Raw genomic sequence first — 16212 nt, forward strand, 5'->3', positions numbered from 1 at the left:
GGCGCGCTGTCCATCGGCGGGGGTGACTTCAGCGTGCTGTCCATCGACGGGGTTGTCGCCGGCGAGGCCGCGGCGGCCGGGGAAGTGCGCCGCCCCTTACCGACCGCGAGGGTGTCTCGGAGAAGGTCTGAGGACGGCCTCTGTTTCCACCACAGTCTGAAGGTTCACACCGTGACCGCCCGCGCGAAGACGATGTCTTATGAGCATCTTGAGCGAGAATACATCATCACGAAGAGCGCGACACGCGCGGGCCTCCCGCCGCTCCCGGAGGACCCCAAAGAAGCCCTCGCGTGGATGCGGAGCGGAGTGAAAAACGATGATTCGCGAGCGACTTTTGAGCTGGCTCAAGCGTATCAATAGGGTAAATGCGGGATCTCGATAAATGCGATGAACCAGCGTATTTTCGGTGTTAGGGGGGCAGCGACGGCGTTTGCTCGGCGCCGCGGCGTCGATCGCGGCCGCGCGCGACGTCTTCCTCGCTCTCGCCCGAGCGGCCGCGCGCGACGTCTTCCTCGCTCTCGCGTCGAGGCGAAACGCACGAACCCCTCGCAGATGAAGACGGCCGTCAAGCTGTACAAGCGCGCGGTGGAACTCGGTAGCACGGACTCGATGGTGCAGCTGGGATTCTTTTACGAGTTCGGACGCAAACCCGCGCGACTCGACAAGCAGAAGGCGCTGGCATTGTACAAGAAGGCGGCGGACTCGGGCGACCCGAACGGCCAGTTCTATTATGCCCGAACCGTGTGCCCCGACCTCACCAAGTACACGCTCGCGGACGCCATGCGGAGGGATCCGAAGATCCTGGAGGCGGCCCACTACTTCAAGCTGTCCGCCGACCAGGGAGACACCGACGGCGTCGCCGCCAGGGAGTGCGGTATTTGCCTCCAGCTCGTTCACGACTCGACCCCACTTTGGCGCGATTCGCCTGTTTGCGCGCGCGTCGTGGAAAGGCGACCGGATGGCGATGAAGCTCCTCGCGGCGGAGGTCTGCAATTTATGCTTGCCGCTGGTCGCCTATTGGTGCAAAGGATGGCTCGCGGCGATCGTCATGGTTCTCTTCTGCGAGTTCGACACCGGCTACGTGTTGAAGCTCTGGTGGCGCTTCGGCCGCTGGATCAAGGGCGAGCCGCCGCGCGACCCCGAGACAAACACGTACGAAGTCGAATCTTAGGAGATTCGGCGAACTAAGGTCCTGTTTGTGTGAGCCCGCCGAGTCCCGGAGAGCTCGCTTTGACGAGTCTTTCGCCAGTTCGCCGCGGCGCAAGGAGGAATCGAAGCCCACATGCGACGCCGCCCCGTCACCCCGAAGCTAGTGGCGAGATAAGGTGGGCGCCGCGCCGCGCGCGGCGTTTCCGGGGGCCGGCCGCCCCGTCACCCCGAGTAGTGCATGGTCTGGCGGTTCGCGTTGCCGGTCCGTCGGCGGCCCGCGGCGAGGAGGGGCGAGATCTTCTCGTCCTCGGCGTCCTCCTTTTTCGTGTGGACGACCTGGCTCAGCGTGCGCTGGAAGATGGCGACGTCGTCGACGGACTTGACGGCCACGGACGAGCGGCTCTTCTTGTTCGCCTGCTGGCGCGCGCGGAGCCGCGCGATGTGCGGCGGCGGCTTCGCGGCGTTCTTGAACCGCGAGCCCGCGACGGTGGTCTCGCGGCGGCGCACGTTGCCGCCGATGCCCGTGCCGGACGTGCGGCGCTCGCCACCGGCGCCCTCGCCCGTGAGCGAGTAGCGGCCGTTGGGCAGGCCGCTGTTCGAGCCGCGCTGGACGACGGACCGGCGGCCGCCGGACGACGGCGGCCGGTCGCCGCCGTCGTCGTCGGCGTGGACGCGCGGGTTGCCGACGGCCATGGACTGGCGCCGGCCGCCGAAGAAGTCCGTGATGCGGCGGCCGCCGCCGGGCGTGGACGGCCGGTCGTCGTCGGGCGCGCCGCCGATCTGGCTCGGCCGGCTCCGGAGCGTGAAGCGGCTCATGCGCTGCGTGATCGTCGGCGGGGCCAGGGTCGTGATGTCGGGCCCCAGCTCCTCGAACTCCTGCATCTCGAGCTGGATCTCCATCTTCTGGCGGAGGCAGTCGCGGTACATTTCGGTTTTCGTGTCCTCCTGGTCGTCCAAAATGAGGCCGCTCGTGTCGAGGCCGTCGCGCCCGAACTTGCGGTAGTGGGCCATGCGGTCCCGGCGGCTCTTGGCCACGTTCTTCATGTACTTGATGATGTCGGGCGGCGCGAGCTCGAGCGCGGACTTGAGGCCGACCTGGCTCATGGAGTAGACGATGGACACGGTCTTCGTGGTGACGTTCGCCGTGCGCTGGCAGCCCAGGATGACGGCGCAGTCCCCGAAGTAGCAGCCGTCGGCGATGGTCTCGATGGTCGTGCAGTGCTCGCCCTGGCCCTGCGTGATGTCGCAGACGCCGCTGTAGATGAAGTACATCTTGTCGCCCGTCGTGTGCTCGTGGATCATCTTCTCGCCCTCGAGGCCCACGGACAGCGTGAGCGTCGGGACGACGGCCTTGACGAAGTTCTCCGGCGCCGTGAAGAGCAGGGGCACCTTGGAGAAGAGGTCGCGCGTGTTGTAGGCCAGGATCTCGTTGCGGAGCGACGGGCTCAGCTCCCGGAGGATCTTGTCCTCGTCGAACATCTTGCCCTCGGAGTACTGGACCGTGTAAAAGTCCTTGACCTTGTCGCGGAGCGCCGCGGGCAGCGACTTGGACCGCATGTACTCGTTGACCTGCTGCACCTTGTCCCGGTACGTCCGCGCGCCGACGTTCGTGCTGAGCACGATCATGGAGATGTTGGAGATGAGCAGCGAGTAGAAGATGGCGCCAAAGTAGAGGGCCACGAGCGTGAGCCAGTGCTCCACGGCGCACCACTGCCGCACGGTCTCGCAGGACTGGTTCACGGCCGCGGGCGTCTCGAAGCCGATGACGATCATCTGCGCGAGCGCCTTGTAGTAGGCCCACATGTACTGGCGCGACACGGGCGCGTCCTCGAGCTTCGCGAAGCGGACCCACGAGTCGCGCGGGAAGCCCGCCGTCGCGACGATCATGAACTGGATGCAGCCGATCCAGTGCGCGCCGATGAGGAGCATGAGCAGGAGCTGCGTCATCTTGATGAGCGACTCCGGGATGACGACGTGGTAGCGGTCCTCGTAGTGCATGACGAGGTTCCGGAGCATCGTGAACGTCTTCGAGAACCGCAGCAGCCGGAAGAGCTTCATGATGCGGAAGAGGCGCACCAGCTTCAGGAGCCGCGCGGCCCGCGCGTAGCGCTGGTCCGTCGCCTTGCACTGGTCGCCCCAGGAGATGACGTCGTAGGGGAACGACGACACGAGGTCGAAGAGGAAGAGCGACTTGAGGTAGCGCACGGAGATGCGGTAGCGGCTCATGACGATGGTCGTGTTCTCGTCGACGAAGCCCGTGTTGAACTGCTTGATGATGTCCATGACGAAGAACGCGTCGATGGACAGCGTGAGGTAGAAGAGCGAGCACGCGAGCTGCTCGAACGCGAGCGTCAGGGGTAGAAGCACGAGCGTCAGCACGAGCATGAGCGTGATCCAGAGCTCCCAGTCCGCGTGGACCGGCGCGTGGGGGTGGAGCACCATCCACGAGTTGCCGTGGATCTTCTTCTTCGGCGCGCGCGCGAGCTCCTGCACGCCGTCGCGCATGGCCTGCATGAGCACGGGGTGCGTCGCCGTCGAGTTCCAGACCTTGACGAACTCGCCGAAGCTGAGCTGGCCGTTGCCGTCGTTGTCGAAGTCGTCGATGAACTCCGTGATCACCGACTCGGTGATGAAGTCGCGGCCGCACTTCTCGAAGACCTTCTGGAGCTCCGTCGGGTCGAGCTGGCCGTCGCCGTTGATGTCGACCTCGTTGAAGATGGTCTTGAGCTGGTCCACGGACGTGAAGTTGAAGATCGTCGAGTCCTTCTTCGCGGGGACGGCCTTGAGGCCGCTCTCCTGGCTCTTCGCCTTCGACTTCTTCGCGGACGGCGAGAGGGCCTTGCCCTCGGGCTTCGGGGAGTCGCCGGGCCGCGGCGAGCCCTTGAAACCCACGGTCTTCTTCGCGGGCGGGCTCGACGACGATGGCGGCGACGACGGCGCGCCGTCGAGCGCGCGGCGCTCCCGGTCGACGTCGAGGAAGTCGATGCCCTTGGACTCGGACCGCCCGCCGTCCGCGGCCTTGGTCTCCTCGTTTCGCTCGTGCGTCGAGCTCCGCGCCGAGCCCGCCGTGCCCGGCCGCGGGCCGACGATGTAGGGCTGGCTCATGCGCTTCACGCCCTTGGGGTGCTGCGCGGACACGACGGGCGCGGCCTCGTCGTCGTCGCCGTCCGCGAGCCACTGGAGGCGGCTCGACAGGTCGCCGACGTACTCGCCCAGGTCGTTGTGGTCGCTCAGCCGCGCCCGCGCGTCCCGGGGCAGGCTCTCCATCTCCTCGACGGCCATCTGCAGCATCATGAGCGCGCGCGCGGCCGTGTGCGTGCTGTGGCCGTCCGCGTCCGCCATGAGCACGCTGCCGTCGGCCTCGGTCCGCACGAGCGAGCTCCGCGGGTCCATGGCGGGCGCCGCCGCGGAGAAGGCCTCGAGCGCCGTGGACTCGCCGCGCGGCGGCGCGCGCCCCGCGGCGTTCAGGCCGCCGCCGGGGGCGGCGCGCGGCGCCCAGGCGACGCGGCTCCGCCGGTACCCCTCGGACGCGAGGGTGCCCGGCGGCGAGATCAAGCCCGCGCCCGGCCCGAGGCCCGGAGCGTCGACCTGACCGGACGGCGACTCACCGGCTCCAGGGCGGCCCGGGGCTCGTCTTCTCGCGTTGGGGCCGTCTGGGCGGAGCGCCTCAGGACGGTCCGTAGGATTTATATGGTATCTACAAGGTGATGTTTTCCTAACTAGGGGCATGGGCGCCGCCGGGGGTCAAGGTGATGTTTTCCTAACTAGGGGTCGGCGTCGGCGGGGGACTGCCAGTGCCGGGACTCGTGACTTGCCGGACTTGCCGGGGGTCTTCGCGATGACCGTCGAATCTTAGGAGTCCCCGAATTCGAGCTCGTCGGGCCGCGCGGGCCCGCCGTCGTCGGCGGCGCGCGGGAGCCGGGCGCCGCGGACGAGGGCCTCGACGTCCGCGCTCGCGCCGCCGAGCGCGCGCATGAGGTCCCGCCAGATGGACGCGTCGTCGACCTTGGCCTCGCCGAGCAGGAGGCCGCCCGCGCAGGCCGCGGGCTGGTAGAGGCCGTCGCGGGCCGCGCGCGCGAGCTCGCCCGGGCCGAAGTCGCAGCGGCCCACGAAGAACGCGAACTCGGCCGCGTCGGCGTCGCCGCGCGCGACCATGCTCGCGGCCGCGGCCGCGCCGCCGCGGTAGATGCCGCAGCCCGGCGACAGCTCCGCGGCGCCCGCGAGGCCCGGCCGCGCGTGGAGGAGGAGCGCCTCGCCCTGCCAGTTGATGCCCTCCCAGTCGCTGTCGCCGGCGCCGCGCGAGCCGATGTAGACGGCGACGTCGGAGCCGAACGCCGCGTGGAACTCGTGGAAGTCCGCCAAGCCCCCGTCGTCGGCCTCGAGGAACGCGTAGAGCGCCGCGCTCCGCCGCCGGCTGCCCCAGGGCGCGCACTTGTCCTGGCGGCCGAGGCGCAGGCCCGCGCCGCCGCCGTCGCCGTCCGCGGAGAGCACGAGCACGACCTGGGCAGGACAAGAGATATTCAACGTCGCTTCAACGTGAGTGTTCCGCGCGCGCGCGTTCCGGGAAAAGCATTCACGCTTCGAGACCGTTCCGAGAGATGATCGCTCGTCCAAAAATCAGCCGAAACGAGTGGAAAACGGCCGAGAAAGGAGCCTTTGAAGTTGGGAATTTCGCTCTCTTGTCCTGCCCTGAGCACGACGTCGCGCGCGCGTTCGATGGCCGACGCGCGGTCCGCGAGGAACCACAGGTCCTTCTCCGTCCGGTCCTCAAAGGGCGTCGCCGCGATGCGCTGCGCCTCCGAATCCGCGTAGCGCCGCGCGTCGCCGCGGAGGCCGCGCCGCGACGGCCGCCGGGGCCCGTCCGCGGAGCCGCGCGCGTCGGCCATGCGCCGCCGCGTCGAGAACCGGAGCACGTCGTCGCGCCAGGGCGACGCGGCGTGGATGAGAGTCGCCGAGAACGGCAGGGCCAGTAGCAAGCCGCCGGCCTCGGGCGCTGGCAGCGCGTGGATCCAACCGCCGCGCGTCGACGCGTCGCGGTCCCAGGCCTCGCGGTCCGCGGCGTCGAGGCCCGCGCCCTCGAGCTTGGCGCGGAACGCGCGCCAGTCGAGCTCGGGCGTCTCCTTCTCCTCGACGCCCGACGGCGTGGCTCGGCGGTGCGCTTTTGGAGGAGGTGCGTTCGTGACGAAGCTCTGCGCCAGCGGCAGGAGCCACAGGGAGCACAGCATGGCGCGTTGCATTCGTGGTGAGCGGAGCACGGCGTGTCGCGACGGCGATGATGGCATCCTAGATCGCGCGTTTGGCGGCTGCCATGCCTTCGAGGCACGAGACGCACGCGCGAGGAAGAAATCGAATCGGGCGATTCGACCACTGGCAGGGGACGCGTCGCCCGCACGCGTCGCGATGTGCTCGGCGATGGGCCGCAAAACACGTCAGCATTAGTCACCCACCCAGGTCTGCGAAGTGCCCAGCATGCAGCCGAAAAGGCGCGTGCGTCGCCGACTCGCCGACGGCGTCACGCGCGAGCGGGCTACGGACACCATGAGGTTCTTACAACTCCTTCTTCGCCGCCTTCTTCCGCCGCCGCTTCTTCTTCTTGCCCGTGAGGTCGTCGTAGTGGTCCGGCCCCGTGTTCTTCTTCGTCGGCGGGAACTTGGACGAGCCGTCGTAGCGGGGGAAGAACTCCTTGGCCGCGTCGACGTCCGCGTCGTCGTCGCAGACGCCGGCGATGCGCAGGCACACGTCGGAGTAGAGGTCGTCGTAGGGCCGGTGCGCCTCGCCCGTCAGGGCCTCGTGGGCCGCGGCGACGCGGACGAAGTCGCGGAGCGCGCCCGGGTCGCCGCCCGTCCGGTCCGGGTGGAGCTCGCGCGACAGCCGGCGGTAGGCGCGCTTGATCTCGTCCACGGCCGCGTCCGGCGCCACGCCCAGCACCGCGCGGTGGTCCGCGGGCGCCTCGCCCGCGGCGTCCGCGTCCGCCGCGCGCTTGGCCTCCTCGCGGCGCCGCACGTTCGCGAGCCCCGCGCTCCGTATGGCCTCGCCCAGCGTATCCTCGTGGGCCTCCAGCAGGCCGTCGCAGTAGCTCCGGAGCGCGCGCTTGTCCCAGGTGTAGTGGTCGCCGCCGATGGTCATGGACCCCGCGATGTGCACGGAGCCGGCGGCGACGGAGTGGCGCTGGTAGTAGCCCTTGCCGTCGGCCATGCGCGTGACGCCGTAGTGCGTCATCGCCGGGCAGACGGCCTCGAGGACTTCCAAGGTCCGTAGTTCGCTCACGGCGTAGTCGACGACCTTGCCCTGCTTGCCGCCGGACAGCGTGTTGCGCAGGTCGACGTTCATGCGCGGTTTCTCGGTCTCGAGATTCCGCTCGAGCTCGGCGACGATGGAGCAGCAGGCGCTGCACTTCATGGCCTGGAAGTCCTCCTCCTGCTGCTGCGCGACGTCGTCGGCGTAGGCGACGAGGAGCGCCGTTGTGACGGCGAGCAGGCGCCGGGCCACCATGCTTTTTAGTTTTTAGTTAGTTTTTAGCGTCATCTTGACGCGATGTTGACGTCCCAAATTAAGCAGCCCCAGTGTCGGGATTGGCAGCCTTCCAGCCGATCGCCCGCTCTCCTCGCAGAATCATGCTCCGCCTTGCCCTCCTCGTCCTGCCCTTCGCGGCCGATGCCGTGAAGGAGTTCGTCGCCATGGTGCCCGCCGCCGCCGACGCCCACGAGACCAAGCCGACCGTCGAGTGGGTCCAGCTCGACTACGCCGCGGACGTCAGCGACGCCAACGACGTGCGGATGGCCGTCGTCAACGACACGGACGGGTCGAACGAGATCGGCGCCTGGCGCCACCTCGACCTCTCCGTCGGCGGCGGCTCCGGCGCCATGCTCAGCGCCAAGGTGATCGACGACAAGATGTACGTGCTCGTGGAGAAGGTCGCGACCGAGGGCGCGGGCGGCGGCTGCTGCGCGGACACGCTCCGCGTCTACGACCAGGCCGACGGCAGCGCCGACGAGGTCGACCTCAACGCGCTCAACAAGGGCTTGTTCGCGCCGGACAACGTGAGCTGGGCCTACGCGACGCACACGTTCGACGTCTTCAAGGGCGACGACGGCAAGGTCTACGCGCTCCTCCAGGTCCAGTACGAGGACCCCCACGTCGCCGGCGCCAAGGTCAACTCCATCGTCAAGCTCGACGTGCAGGCGAAGGCCGCGGTCCCGACGAAGGACGGCGACGCGTACTGGTCCATCGAGAAGCGCCTCGGCGAGGAGACGTTCGACTACAACTCGTCCGTCTACAAGCTCCAGTACGTCAACGGCACGGGCACGGAGGAGTGGCACGGCAACGGCGTGCTGCGCTTCGCCGACAAGGCGGGCAACACGCTCCTCGCGCTGACGCACCGCTTCTACGAGGAGGCGTTCGTCGTCAAGGACCCGTGGACGTACGCGATCGCCGACGGCGCGGACGCGATCCTCCAGCGCTTCGGCACGTCGCCCTTCCGCAGCGGCGACGACGACGAGCTGTCGTTTGACGTCGACGGCAAGCCGTCGGCCGTCTTCCACCGCTTCGGCCTGCCCGCGACGGCGCGCCAGTGGACCGGCGGCGTCCACAACGTCTGGTACACGCCCGCGTCCAAGACCAAGGCCGGCGGCCTCGAGGGCAAGGAGACGATCACGCTCTTCGTCAACTCCATCCAGGGCCGCGCCACGTCCTTCGTCTTCGAGTTCGAGCTCAAGCTCGTCCCCGAGGACCCGAAGGTCCCCGTGTCCGACGACGTCTTCGGCGGCGTCGCCTACACGTGGGCCCAGTGCGGCTTCAAGGCCCAGGCCATGGGCGGCGCGCGCGTCATCGGCGACGGCGTCTACCTCGTCGCCTCCGGCGGCGGCTCCGGCGGCCAGTTCGAGGTCGTCACCGCCGGCGACACGAACAACACGAAAATCTCCGTCGTCTACCCCGGCGACACCGCGGCGGCGACGAACCTCTACGACACGTACGCCCGCGTCGTCGTCGAGGCCTAGGGGCCCACCCGAAGCGGCGCGCCTTCCCGCCGCCGCGGGGATGTGCCATCTAACGTAAACGCGCCGGTTCAATTATGGCCGTTCGCCGGCGCGGACCGGTGGAAGTGGACGAGCTGCCACTTGGACAGCGCCGAGTCGCCCGCGGGCATGCGGCGCCAGACCCGCGTCTCCTCGCAGCGCGTCGTCCTGAAGCCGTCCTGGACGAGGCGCACGTAGGCGACGACGGCGACGTCGCCGACGACGCGCGTGTGCGGGTCGACCATCGTCGTGTTCTTCTTTCGCGGGGCGGCGTCGTCCGCGCGCGCGAGGTCGAAGTAGTACTTGTGGAAGTCGATGCCCTGGACGAGGTGGCCGCAGCCCTCGGGCTCGAAGCACGTGAGGTCGTCGCTCACGAGGCACGAGTACGTGAGGTAGTCGCCGCTCGCGATGGCGTCGAGGAGCCGCGCGTTCGCGATCTCGATGTCGCGCACGTCCGCGTCCTTGGCGAGCTCCTTTTGCGCTTGCGCGCTGGCCTGCTGCTGCTGGGCGGCGCCGGCGGCGGGGAAGGAGACGAAGGACATGTTGCTTAGGGTCGGCACGTCCCAGGCGTCGCCGTGGATGGCGACCGTCGCCGGGTGCCAGCCGGCGTCGAAGTTCGACCGCTTCGAGAAGCTGCGCGATGGTTTGTCGAAATTCGACTTCTTCGAGAAGCTGCGCGATGGTTGCAGCCGCAGGAGGCGACGAGCACGGCGCGCGCGACGCAGCCGCAGCTCCAGGAGGCGGCTCAACGAGGAGATGTTGAGGAGTACTACAGGAATACGACGACCTCTACTTCGACCTCTACTGGGAGGCGCGCGACCTACTTACCCTCCAGCCGCCGCTTGTCCCGGGCCAGCGTCGCCGCCGACTTGTAGCGGCTCTCGTTGTACTGCCCCATGACGGGGCAGTCGTTCGCCGCCTTCGCGAGCGACAGCGCCGTGAAGAACCACGGCCCTGGCGATTTCTCGGCCGCCGGGATGAGGTCCGGGGAGCGAGGATCCGGCGCCTCGAGGATGACCTTGGCGCGGCGGCGGCAGGTCTCGCACTGCTTGAGCATCTTGACCAGCGCCGGCCGGCCCTTGTAGCCCTCGGGGATCTCGCACCCGCCACTCGAGCCGTCGCAACCGCCCGGCAGGTAGCACGCGCGCCCGTCGCTCTGGACCCTCGCATCTCTCGCAGCGCTCGTCGCGCGCTTCGCAGCCGCCGCCTCCGCGGGCGTCGCGTACTTGAAGTTGCTGAACTTCCCGTCGGCCTTCGCCTGCGACGGCGCGGTCCGTCGGGTACGCGGCGCGCGACGCGCGGGAGACGCCCGCGCAGCGAGCGGTCGCGCGCCCCGGGGACGCCGGCGCGCGCCTTCGCGCGCCCGTCGACCGCGGCGTCGCCCCACGGGTGGCTGTAGCTGCCCGCCGCGACCGCCTGCGACGGCGCGGTCGCGAACGCGCGACGAACGGTCGCGCGACGCGCGGCGGACGCCGGCGCGGCGAGCGGTCGCGCGCCCCGGGGACGCCGGCGCGCGCCTTCCGGTGCGGGTCGTCCGGGCCGTCGCCCCACGGCTTGCCGCCGTGCCTGCCCTCCTCGAGCGCCTGCGACGGCGCGGTCGGGAACGCGGCGAACGGTCGCGCGGTCGCCGGCGCGGCGAGCGGTCGCGGGCCCCGGGGACGCCGGCGCGCGCCTTCGCGCGCCCGTCGACCGAGGCGTCGCCCCACTTGTACTTGTCCGCCGCTTGCGCCTGCGACGTCGCGGTCGCGAACGCGACGAACGGTCGCGCGACGCGCGGTGGACCCGGCGGTGCGCGCCTGCCGGCAGGGCGAGTCATCGCCCTGCCAGAGCGCCTTGGACCGCGCCGACCGCGCCGCGCCGAGGACCTTGAAGGCCGGGCCGAGGCGCCGGTAGCAGCCGGAGTAGAGCGACGACGGGCCCGACGTCGCGAGCTTGAGGTGGCCCATGAAGGCGTCGACGGCCAAGTCGCTGTCCACGTAGAGCGCCTCCGTCGCGTTGAACGTCTTGTACTTCTCGGCGAGAGGGTTCTTCATGAGCTTGTCGATGTCCGCGGGCTTCTTCAATCCGAAAGCGCGGAGGAACGCGTCGGGATGGAGGAAGTGGCCGAGCAGGAGGCCGGACGGAGCGCCGAGCTTGACGAGGATGCGCTTGGCGAAGGCCGGCTGCTCGGCGCCGACGCTGAAGAAGGCGGGGCGGGACCCGCGCGCGAACTCGTTCTCGTTGAGGAGCGCCACGAGGTAGGCGTCGTAGGCCTCGAGGAGGCGGTTGAGGTTGTCCGCGCCGTAGCGCTGCACGAGGAGCTTGTCCGGGCCGCCGGCGGCCTGGCAGGCCTTCACCGCCAGCACGACCGGGATCCGGTCGATCACGACGACCGCCGCGGCCGCGGCCGTGGCCGCCTGCGCGTTGATCGTGTGGACCTTGTAGAGCGCCGTGAAGAGCCCCTTGAGCTGGAAGCCCGCGCAGGGGTTCGTCTTGCGCGTGTGGCCGTCGCCCTTCTTGTTGCCGCTCTTGGGGTCGTAGTTCATGGCCATCACCGCTGCCGCCGCAATCACCTCGGAGGCGCGCGGTATGCTCACCTCCTCCCGCGGGATCCCGAGCTCGTCGACGACGACGTAGAACGCCGCGAGCATCAGCGCAGACAGCCGCGCGAGGCTGGCGGCCGTGACGCCGCGGCGGCTCGGGTCGTCGCACCGGCGGCCCTCTTTCGCGGGCGGCTGTTGCACATCGGCATCGGCAGCAGCGACCGCGGCGGCACGGCGCTTGGGCCGCGGCTTAGCGCGGTCGCCTCCGTTCGTGATTTCGGTGAGCATGGTGCTGCGCGTGAGCTGGGGCGCGCGCGTGAGAGCCGAGTGTCTCGCGTCGAGCAACAGGACGAGCTTCGGCTGGGCGCGGCTCGACGGCACGATCACGGAAACGGCGCCTCGCGATTGGCTGAATTTGAGTGCATCCGTGCTGGGCTGCCTCGGCGTGGGTCGAAAGCGGGGCCACGCCGGACGACGACGCACCGCGGCCCAAAGCAACGCGCGAGCAGCGCCGCGACCTCGCTCGAGGCCACCGGCACGACCGCGACGTCGAGAGACTTGGGCGGCGAGGCGAACTGCGGTCGCGCGCAGCATGCCTGTCGGCGGTCTTCCGCCAGCGCGACTCTGCCTTCGTGTCCCTGCTCAACGAGCTCCGCGTCGGCCGCGCGTCCTCGGACGTCGCACGCGCGCTCGAGGCGACGAACGCGCTCTAGGACGGCGACATCGAGCCGACCTCTGCAAGGCAAGGCGATGACCGCGGGAGTTAGACTTCGAGGGCTCGAGCTCGGGCGACGCGCTCTACTCGTACGTCGCGTCGAGCGTGCTCCAGCTCGGCGTCAAGGCGCACCTCCTGCTGTACATCGACTAGGCCATCAAGGCCGGCGACATGTGGTGCGAGGGCGAGGGCGAGATCATGCCGGCGGTGGCCGCGGGATGCCTGCTAGTGTCGCAACTCAGGGGCCGAGTTGTAGGCTTGAGTTTTTTTAGGCCCATTCGCCGAAGGGCGGTGTTTCGCGCCGGGGAAGCAGGCATGACCTGCCATGACCACGATTCCGGTGGGGCCGACGCGGCAGGCCTCGCGGCTGCGGTACGGTGACTAGCCTGAGCTTGACGCTCCGACGATCTCGGACAATGAGATCGCCGGCGAGCCGCGGGCTTGAAAAGCTTGGGCGAGCGTCCTCCGAGGTGGGCGGGCGAGGTGCACTAAGCTCTTCGCTGGTCAACGTGGATAGCGGCGTCCGACTATCACGAGAGAGGAAAGAGAGGGGCGCAACGCGACGAGACTACCGCTGGGAAACGGCGGCGGCGGCGGCTCACCGCATCGCGGCAGCCTCCTCGTCGCCGACGGCCGCTGCGCCGCGACGACGGAGGCGCGCGCCGCCGCCCGCGGGTGCTGTTGCGCCCTCCGGAGCTGCGCCCGACGGCTGCGACGACGCGACTGCCGCGCGAACGAGAGACTCTGGGGCCGCGCGCGCCGACGCCGACGCCGACGCTCTCGTAGGCGACGATGGCCTCGTCGCGCTTCTGGGCCGGGTCCGACGACGACAGCAGCGAGGATGCCTCCGACGCGTCCTCCGTCGAGGAGGAGAAGGTGAAGACGGCGAACCGCTGGGCGACGGTGAGCGACTCGGAGTCGTCGGACGAGGGCGAGCGCGTCGTCAAGTCGGCCAAGGACCGCGCGTGGGACGGCATGAAGGCCGTCATCGCGAAGATCGGCAACAGCAAGAAGATCGGCGACTGGAACGGCATCCAGACCGAGTTCGAGAACTTGAACAAGATGGTCGACAAGGCGAAGATGCACATCATGAAGGAGGGCCTGCCGCGGTTCTACGTGCGCACGCTCGCGGAGCTCGAGGACTTCCTCTTCGAGGCCTTGAAGGACAAGGAGGCCCAGAAGAAGATGAGCGCGTCCAACGGCCGGTCCCTGAACCGCATGAAGCTCACGCTGCGCAAGCACAACAAGACCTACGAGTCCCAGATCGCCGCGTACAAGGCGGACCCCGACGCGCCCGACGCCGAGGACGACGCCGCGTCGTCCGACGACAGCTCGAGCGACGACGACTCGTCCGACGACGACTCGTCCGACGACGACGACTCCGACGACGACTCGGACGCGTCCGAGTCCGAGAAGGAGAAGAAGGCCGAGAAGCCCAAGAAGGAGGCGAAGAACCTGGAGGACATGGACAGCGACGACTGGGCGTCGTCCGAGTCCGAGTCGTCCGAGTCCGAGTCCGAGGAGGAGACGGGCGCGCTCAAGGGCCGCGCGAAGTGGCTCAAGACGACCGTCGTGACCACCAAGCGCGTCAAGAAGGAGAAGAAGGTCGACCCGAAGAAGAAGGAGAAGAAGGTCGAGGACGCCGCGTCCCTCGCGTCCAAGGCCAAGTCGTCCCTCGCGGCGCTCAAGCTCGACGAGCCCATGTCCGGCGAGACCTTCGACAAGAAATTGCTGGAAGTCGTCGCGTCGCGCGGCCGCAAGGGCACGGACGCGCGCGAGCTCCTCGCGGCCCTCGAGGCCCTCGCCGGCAAGGCGAAGCGGTCCTTCGGCTACGCGCGCGAGCTCGGGGCCCTCATGCACCTCATCGCGGCGCAATTCGACGCGAACCGGACCATCGACGACTACATGGACGTCGCGACGTGGCGGTCCTGCCACGGCCAGCTCGGCCGCGTCGTCGCCGTGCTCAGCGCCCACCCCGGCGTCTCCCTCGGGTCCATCGACGACGACGACTTCGCCGACATGCACGTCGCGCACGCGCTCGCGAAGAAGAAGAAGGGCGAGGACGAGGAGGAGGAGGAGGACGAGAAGCCCGAGGCGGCGGCGGCGCCCAACGACGACCCCGACGCCGTCAAGGTCGTGGGCAACCTGCTCACCTTCCTCGCGCGCCTCGAGGACGAGTACGTCAAGAGCCTCCAGCGCATCAACCCGCACACGCACGAGTACGTGTCGCGCCTCCGCGACGAGGCGCCGCTCACGGACCTCGCCGCGGGCGTCCAGGCCTACTACGTGCGCGTCGGCGACGACAAGGCCGCGGCGACCGTGGCGCTGCTCCGCGTGGAGCACATGTACTACAAGCACGAGTCCATCGCGTCCGCGGTCCGCGACGCGCAGGCCTACCGCGCCAAGTGGGGCAACCGCGGCGACGCCCACGCGGCGTCGCGCCACGCGTCCGTCGCCAGCGAGCGCGACTCCTCCAAGTCGCACCCGGGCGCCTGGCTCGGCGCGGCGACGGCGGCGGCGACGGCGCCCGACGACGAGGTCGTCGGCGACGCGTCCGCGTCCGTGCGCAAGCTCTGCGAGTACGTCTACGCCCACGGCGACGACCGCTGCCGCACGCGGGCGCTGCTCTGCCACGTCGCGCACCACGCGCTCCACGGCCGCTTCTACGTCGCGCGCGACCTGCTCCTCATGTCGCACCTCCAGGACACGGCGTACATGTCGGACGTGGAGACGCAGATCCTCTACAACCGGTCCATGGTCATGCTGGGCCTCTGCGCCTTCCGCAACGGCCTCATCCACGACGCCCACGCGTGCCTCGCGGAGATCTGCTCGTCGCGCGTCAAGGAGCTGTTGGCGCAGGGCATGCAGTCGGCGCGGTTCTCGGACAAGAACCCGGAGCAGGAGAAGGCGGAGCGGCGGCGCCAGACGCCCTACCACATGCACATCAATTTGGATTTGTTGGAGTGCTGCCACCTGACGGCGGCCATGCTCCTCGAGGTGCCGAACATGTCCGTCGAGGCGGGCGGCGCGGGCGGCCACAAGCGGCCCATCTCGCGCCACTTCCGCAAGCACCTGGACATCTTCAACCGCCAGGTCTTCACGGGCCCGCCGGAGAACACGCGGGACCACGTGCTCTGCGCGGCCAAGGCGCTGGGCGTCGGCGACTGGAAGACGTGCGCGGACCTCGTGCTCCGCCTCGACGTCTGGGCCTTGGTGCCCGGCGCGGGCGAGGGCGACCGCGTCAAGGCCATGATCGAGGACAAGATCAAGGCCGAGGCCCTGCGCACCTACCTCTTCGCCTACTCGTCGGCCTACGACGCGCTGAGCCTGCCCCAGCTCTGCGACATGTTCCAGTTGCCGAAGAACGTCGCGCACGGCCTCGTGTCGAAGATGATGATCAACCGCGAGCTCAAGGGCGCCTGGGACCAGCCCACGGAGACCATCGTGCTCCACCGCCTCGAGCCGTCGCCCCTGCAGGCCCTGGCGCTCCACTACGCGGACAAGGCCGCGGCGCTCGTCGAGTCGAACGAGCGGCTCCTCGACGCGCGCGCGGGCGGCCACGGCTACAAGGACGGCGACCAGCAGGGCCGCCGCTGGGGCGACCGCGACGGCGGCCGCGGCGGCCGCTGGAACGACCGCGGCGGCGACCGCGGCGACCGCCGCGGCGGCTACGGCGGCGACCGCCGCGGCGGCGACCGCGGCGACCGCCGCGGCGGCTACGGCGACCGCCGCGGCGACCGCGGCGACCGCCGCGACGGCGGCAACCGCGGCTCCAACGCCAACTACAAAGCCCGCCACGGCGACAACCAGG

General features: G+C 69.5%; 3 protein-coding genes across 3 annotated transcripts; 1 reads left to right on the top strand and 2 right to left on the bottom strand.

The window, feature by feature from the left end:
• Positions 1 to 2250: 2250 nt before the first annotated feature.
• On the bottom strand, positions 2251 to 3654 carry AURANDRAFT_25258 (hypothetical protein; the record flags this gene model as incomplete). The annotated part of the gene is made up of 1 exon (XM_009038036.1): positions 2251 to 3654. A coding segment is annotated over one exon (1404 nt), but the record flags the coding sequence as incomplete, so codon positions are not given.
• Positions 3655 to 9244: 5590 nt separating this feature from the next.
• On the bottom strand, positions 9245 to 9589 carry AURANDRAFT_16876 (hypothetical protein; the record flags this gene model as incomplete). The annotated part of the gene is made up of 1 exon (XM_009038035.1): positions 9245 to 9589. A coding segment is annotated over one exon (345 nt), but the record flags the coding sequence as incomplete, so codon positions are not given.
• Positions 9590 to 13193: 3604 nt separating this feature from the next.
• Positions 13194 to 16196, top strand: AURANDRAFT_25214 (hypothetical protein; the record flags this gene model as incomplete). The annotated part of the gene is made up of 5 exons (XM_009037902.1): positions 13194 to 13801; positions 13874 to 13988; positions 14100 to 14381; positions 14454 to 14806; positions 14861 to 16196. Coding segments are annotated over 5 exons (2694 nt in total), but the record flags the coding sequence as incomplete, so codon positions are not given.
• Between the last annotated feature and the right edge of the window lie 16 nt (positions 16197 to 16212).

The sequence above is a fragment of the Aureococcus anophagefferens genome (genome assembly GCF_000186865.1).
Source record: "Aureococcus anophagefferens unplaced genomic scaffold AURANscaffold_7, whole genome shotgun sequence".
In the NCBI taxonomy this organism is placed as follows: Eukaryota; class Pelagophyceae; order Pelagomonadales; family Pelagomonadaceae; genus Aureococcus; species Aureococcus anophagefferens.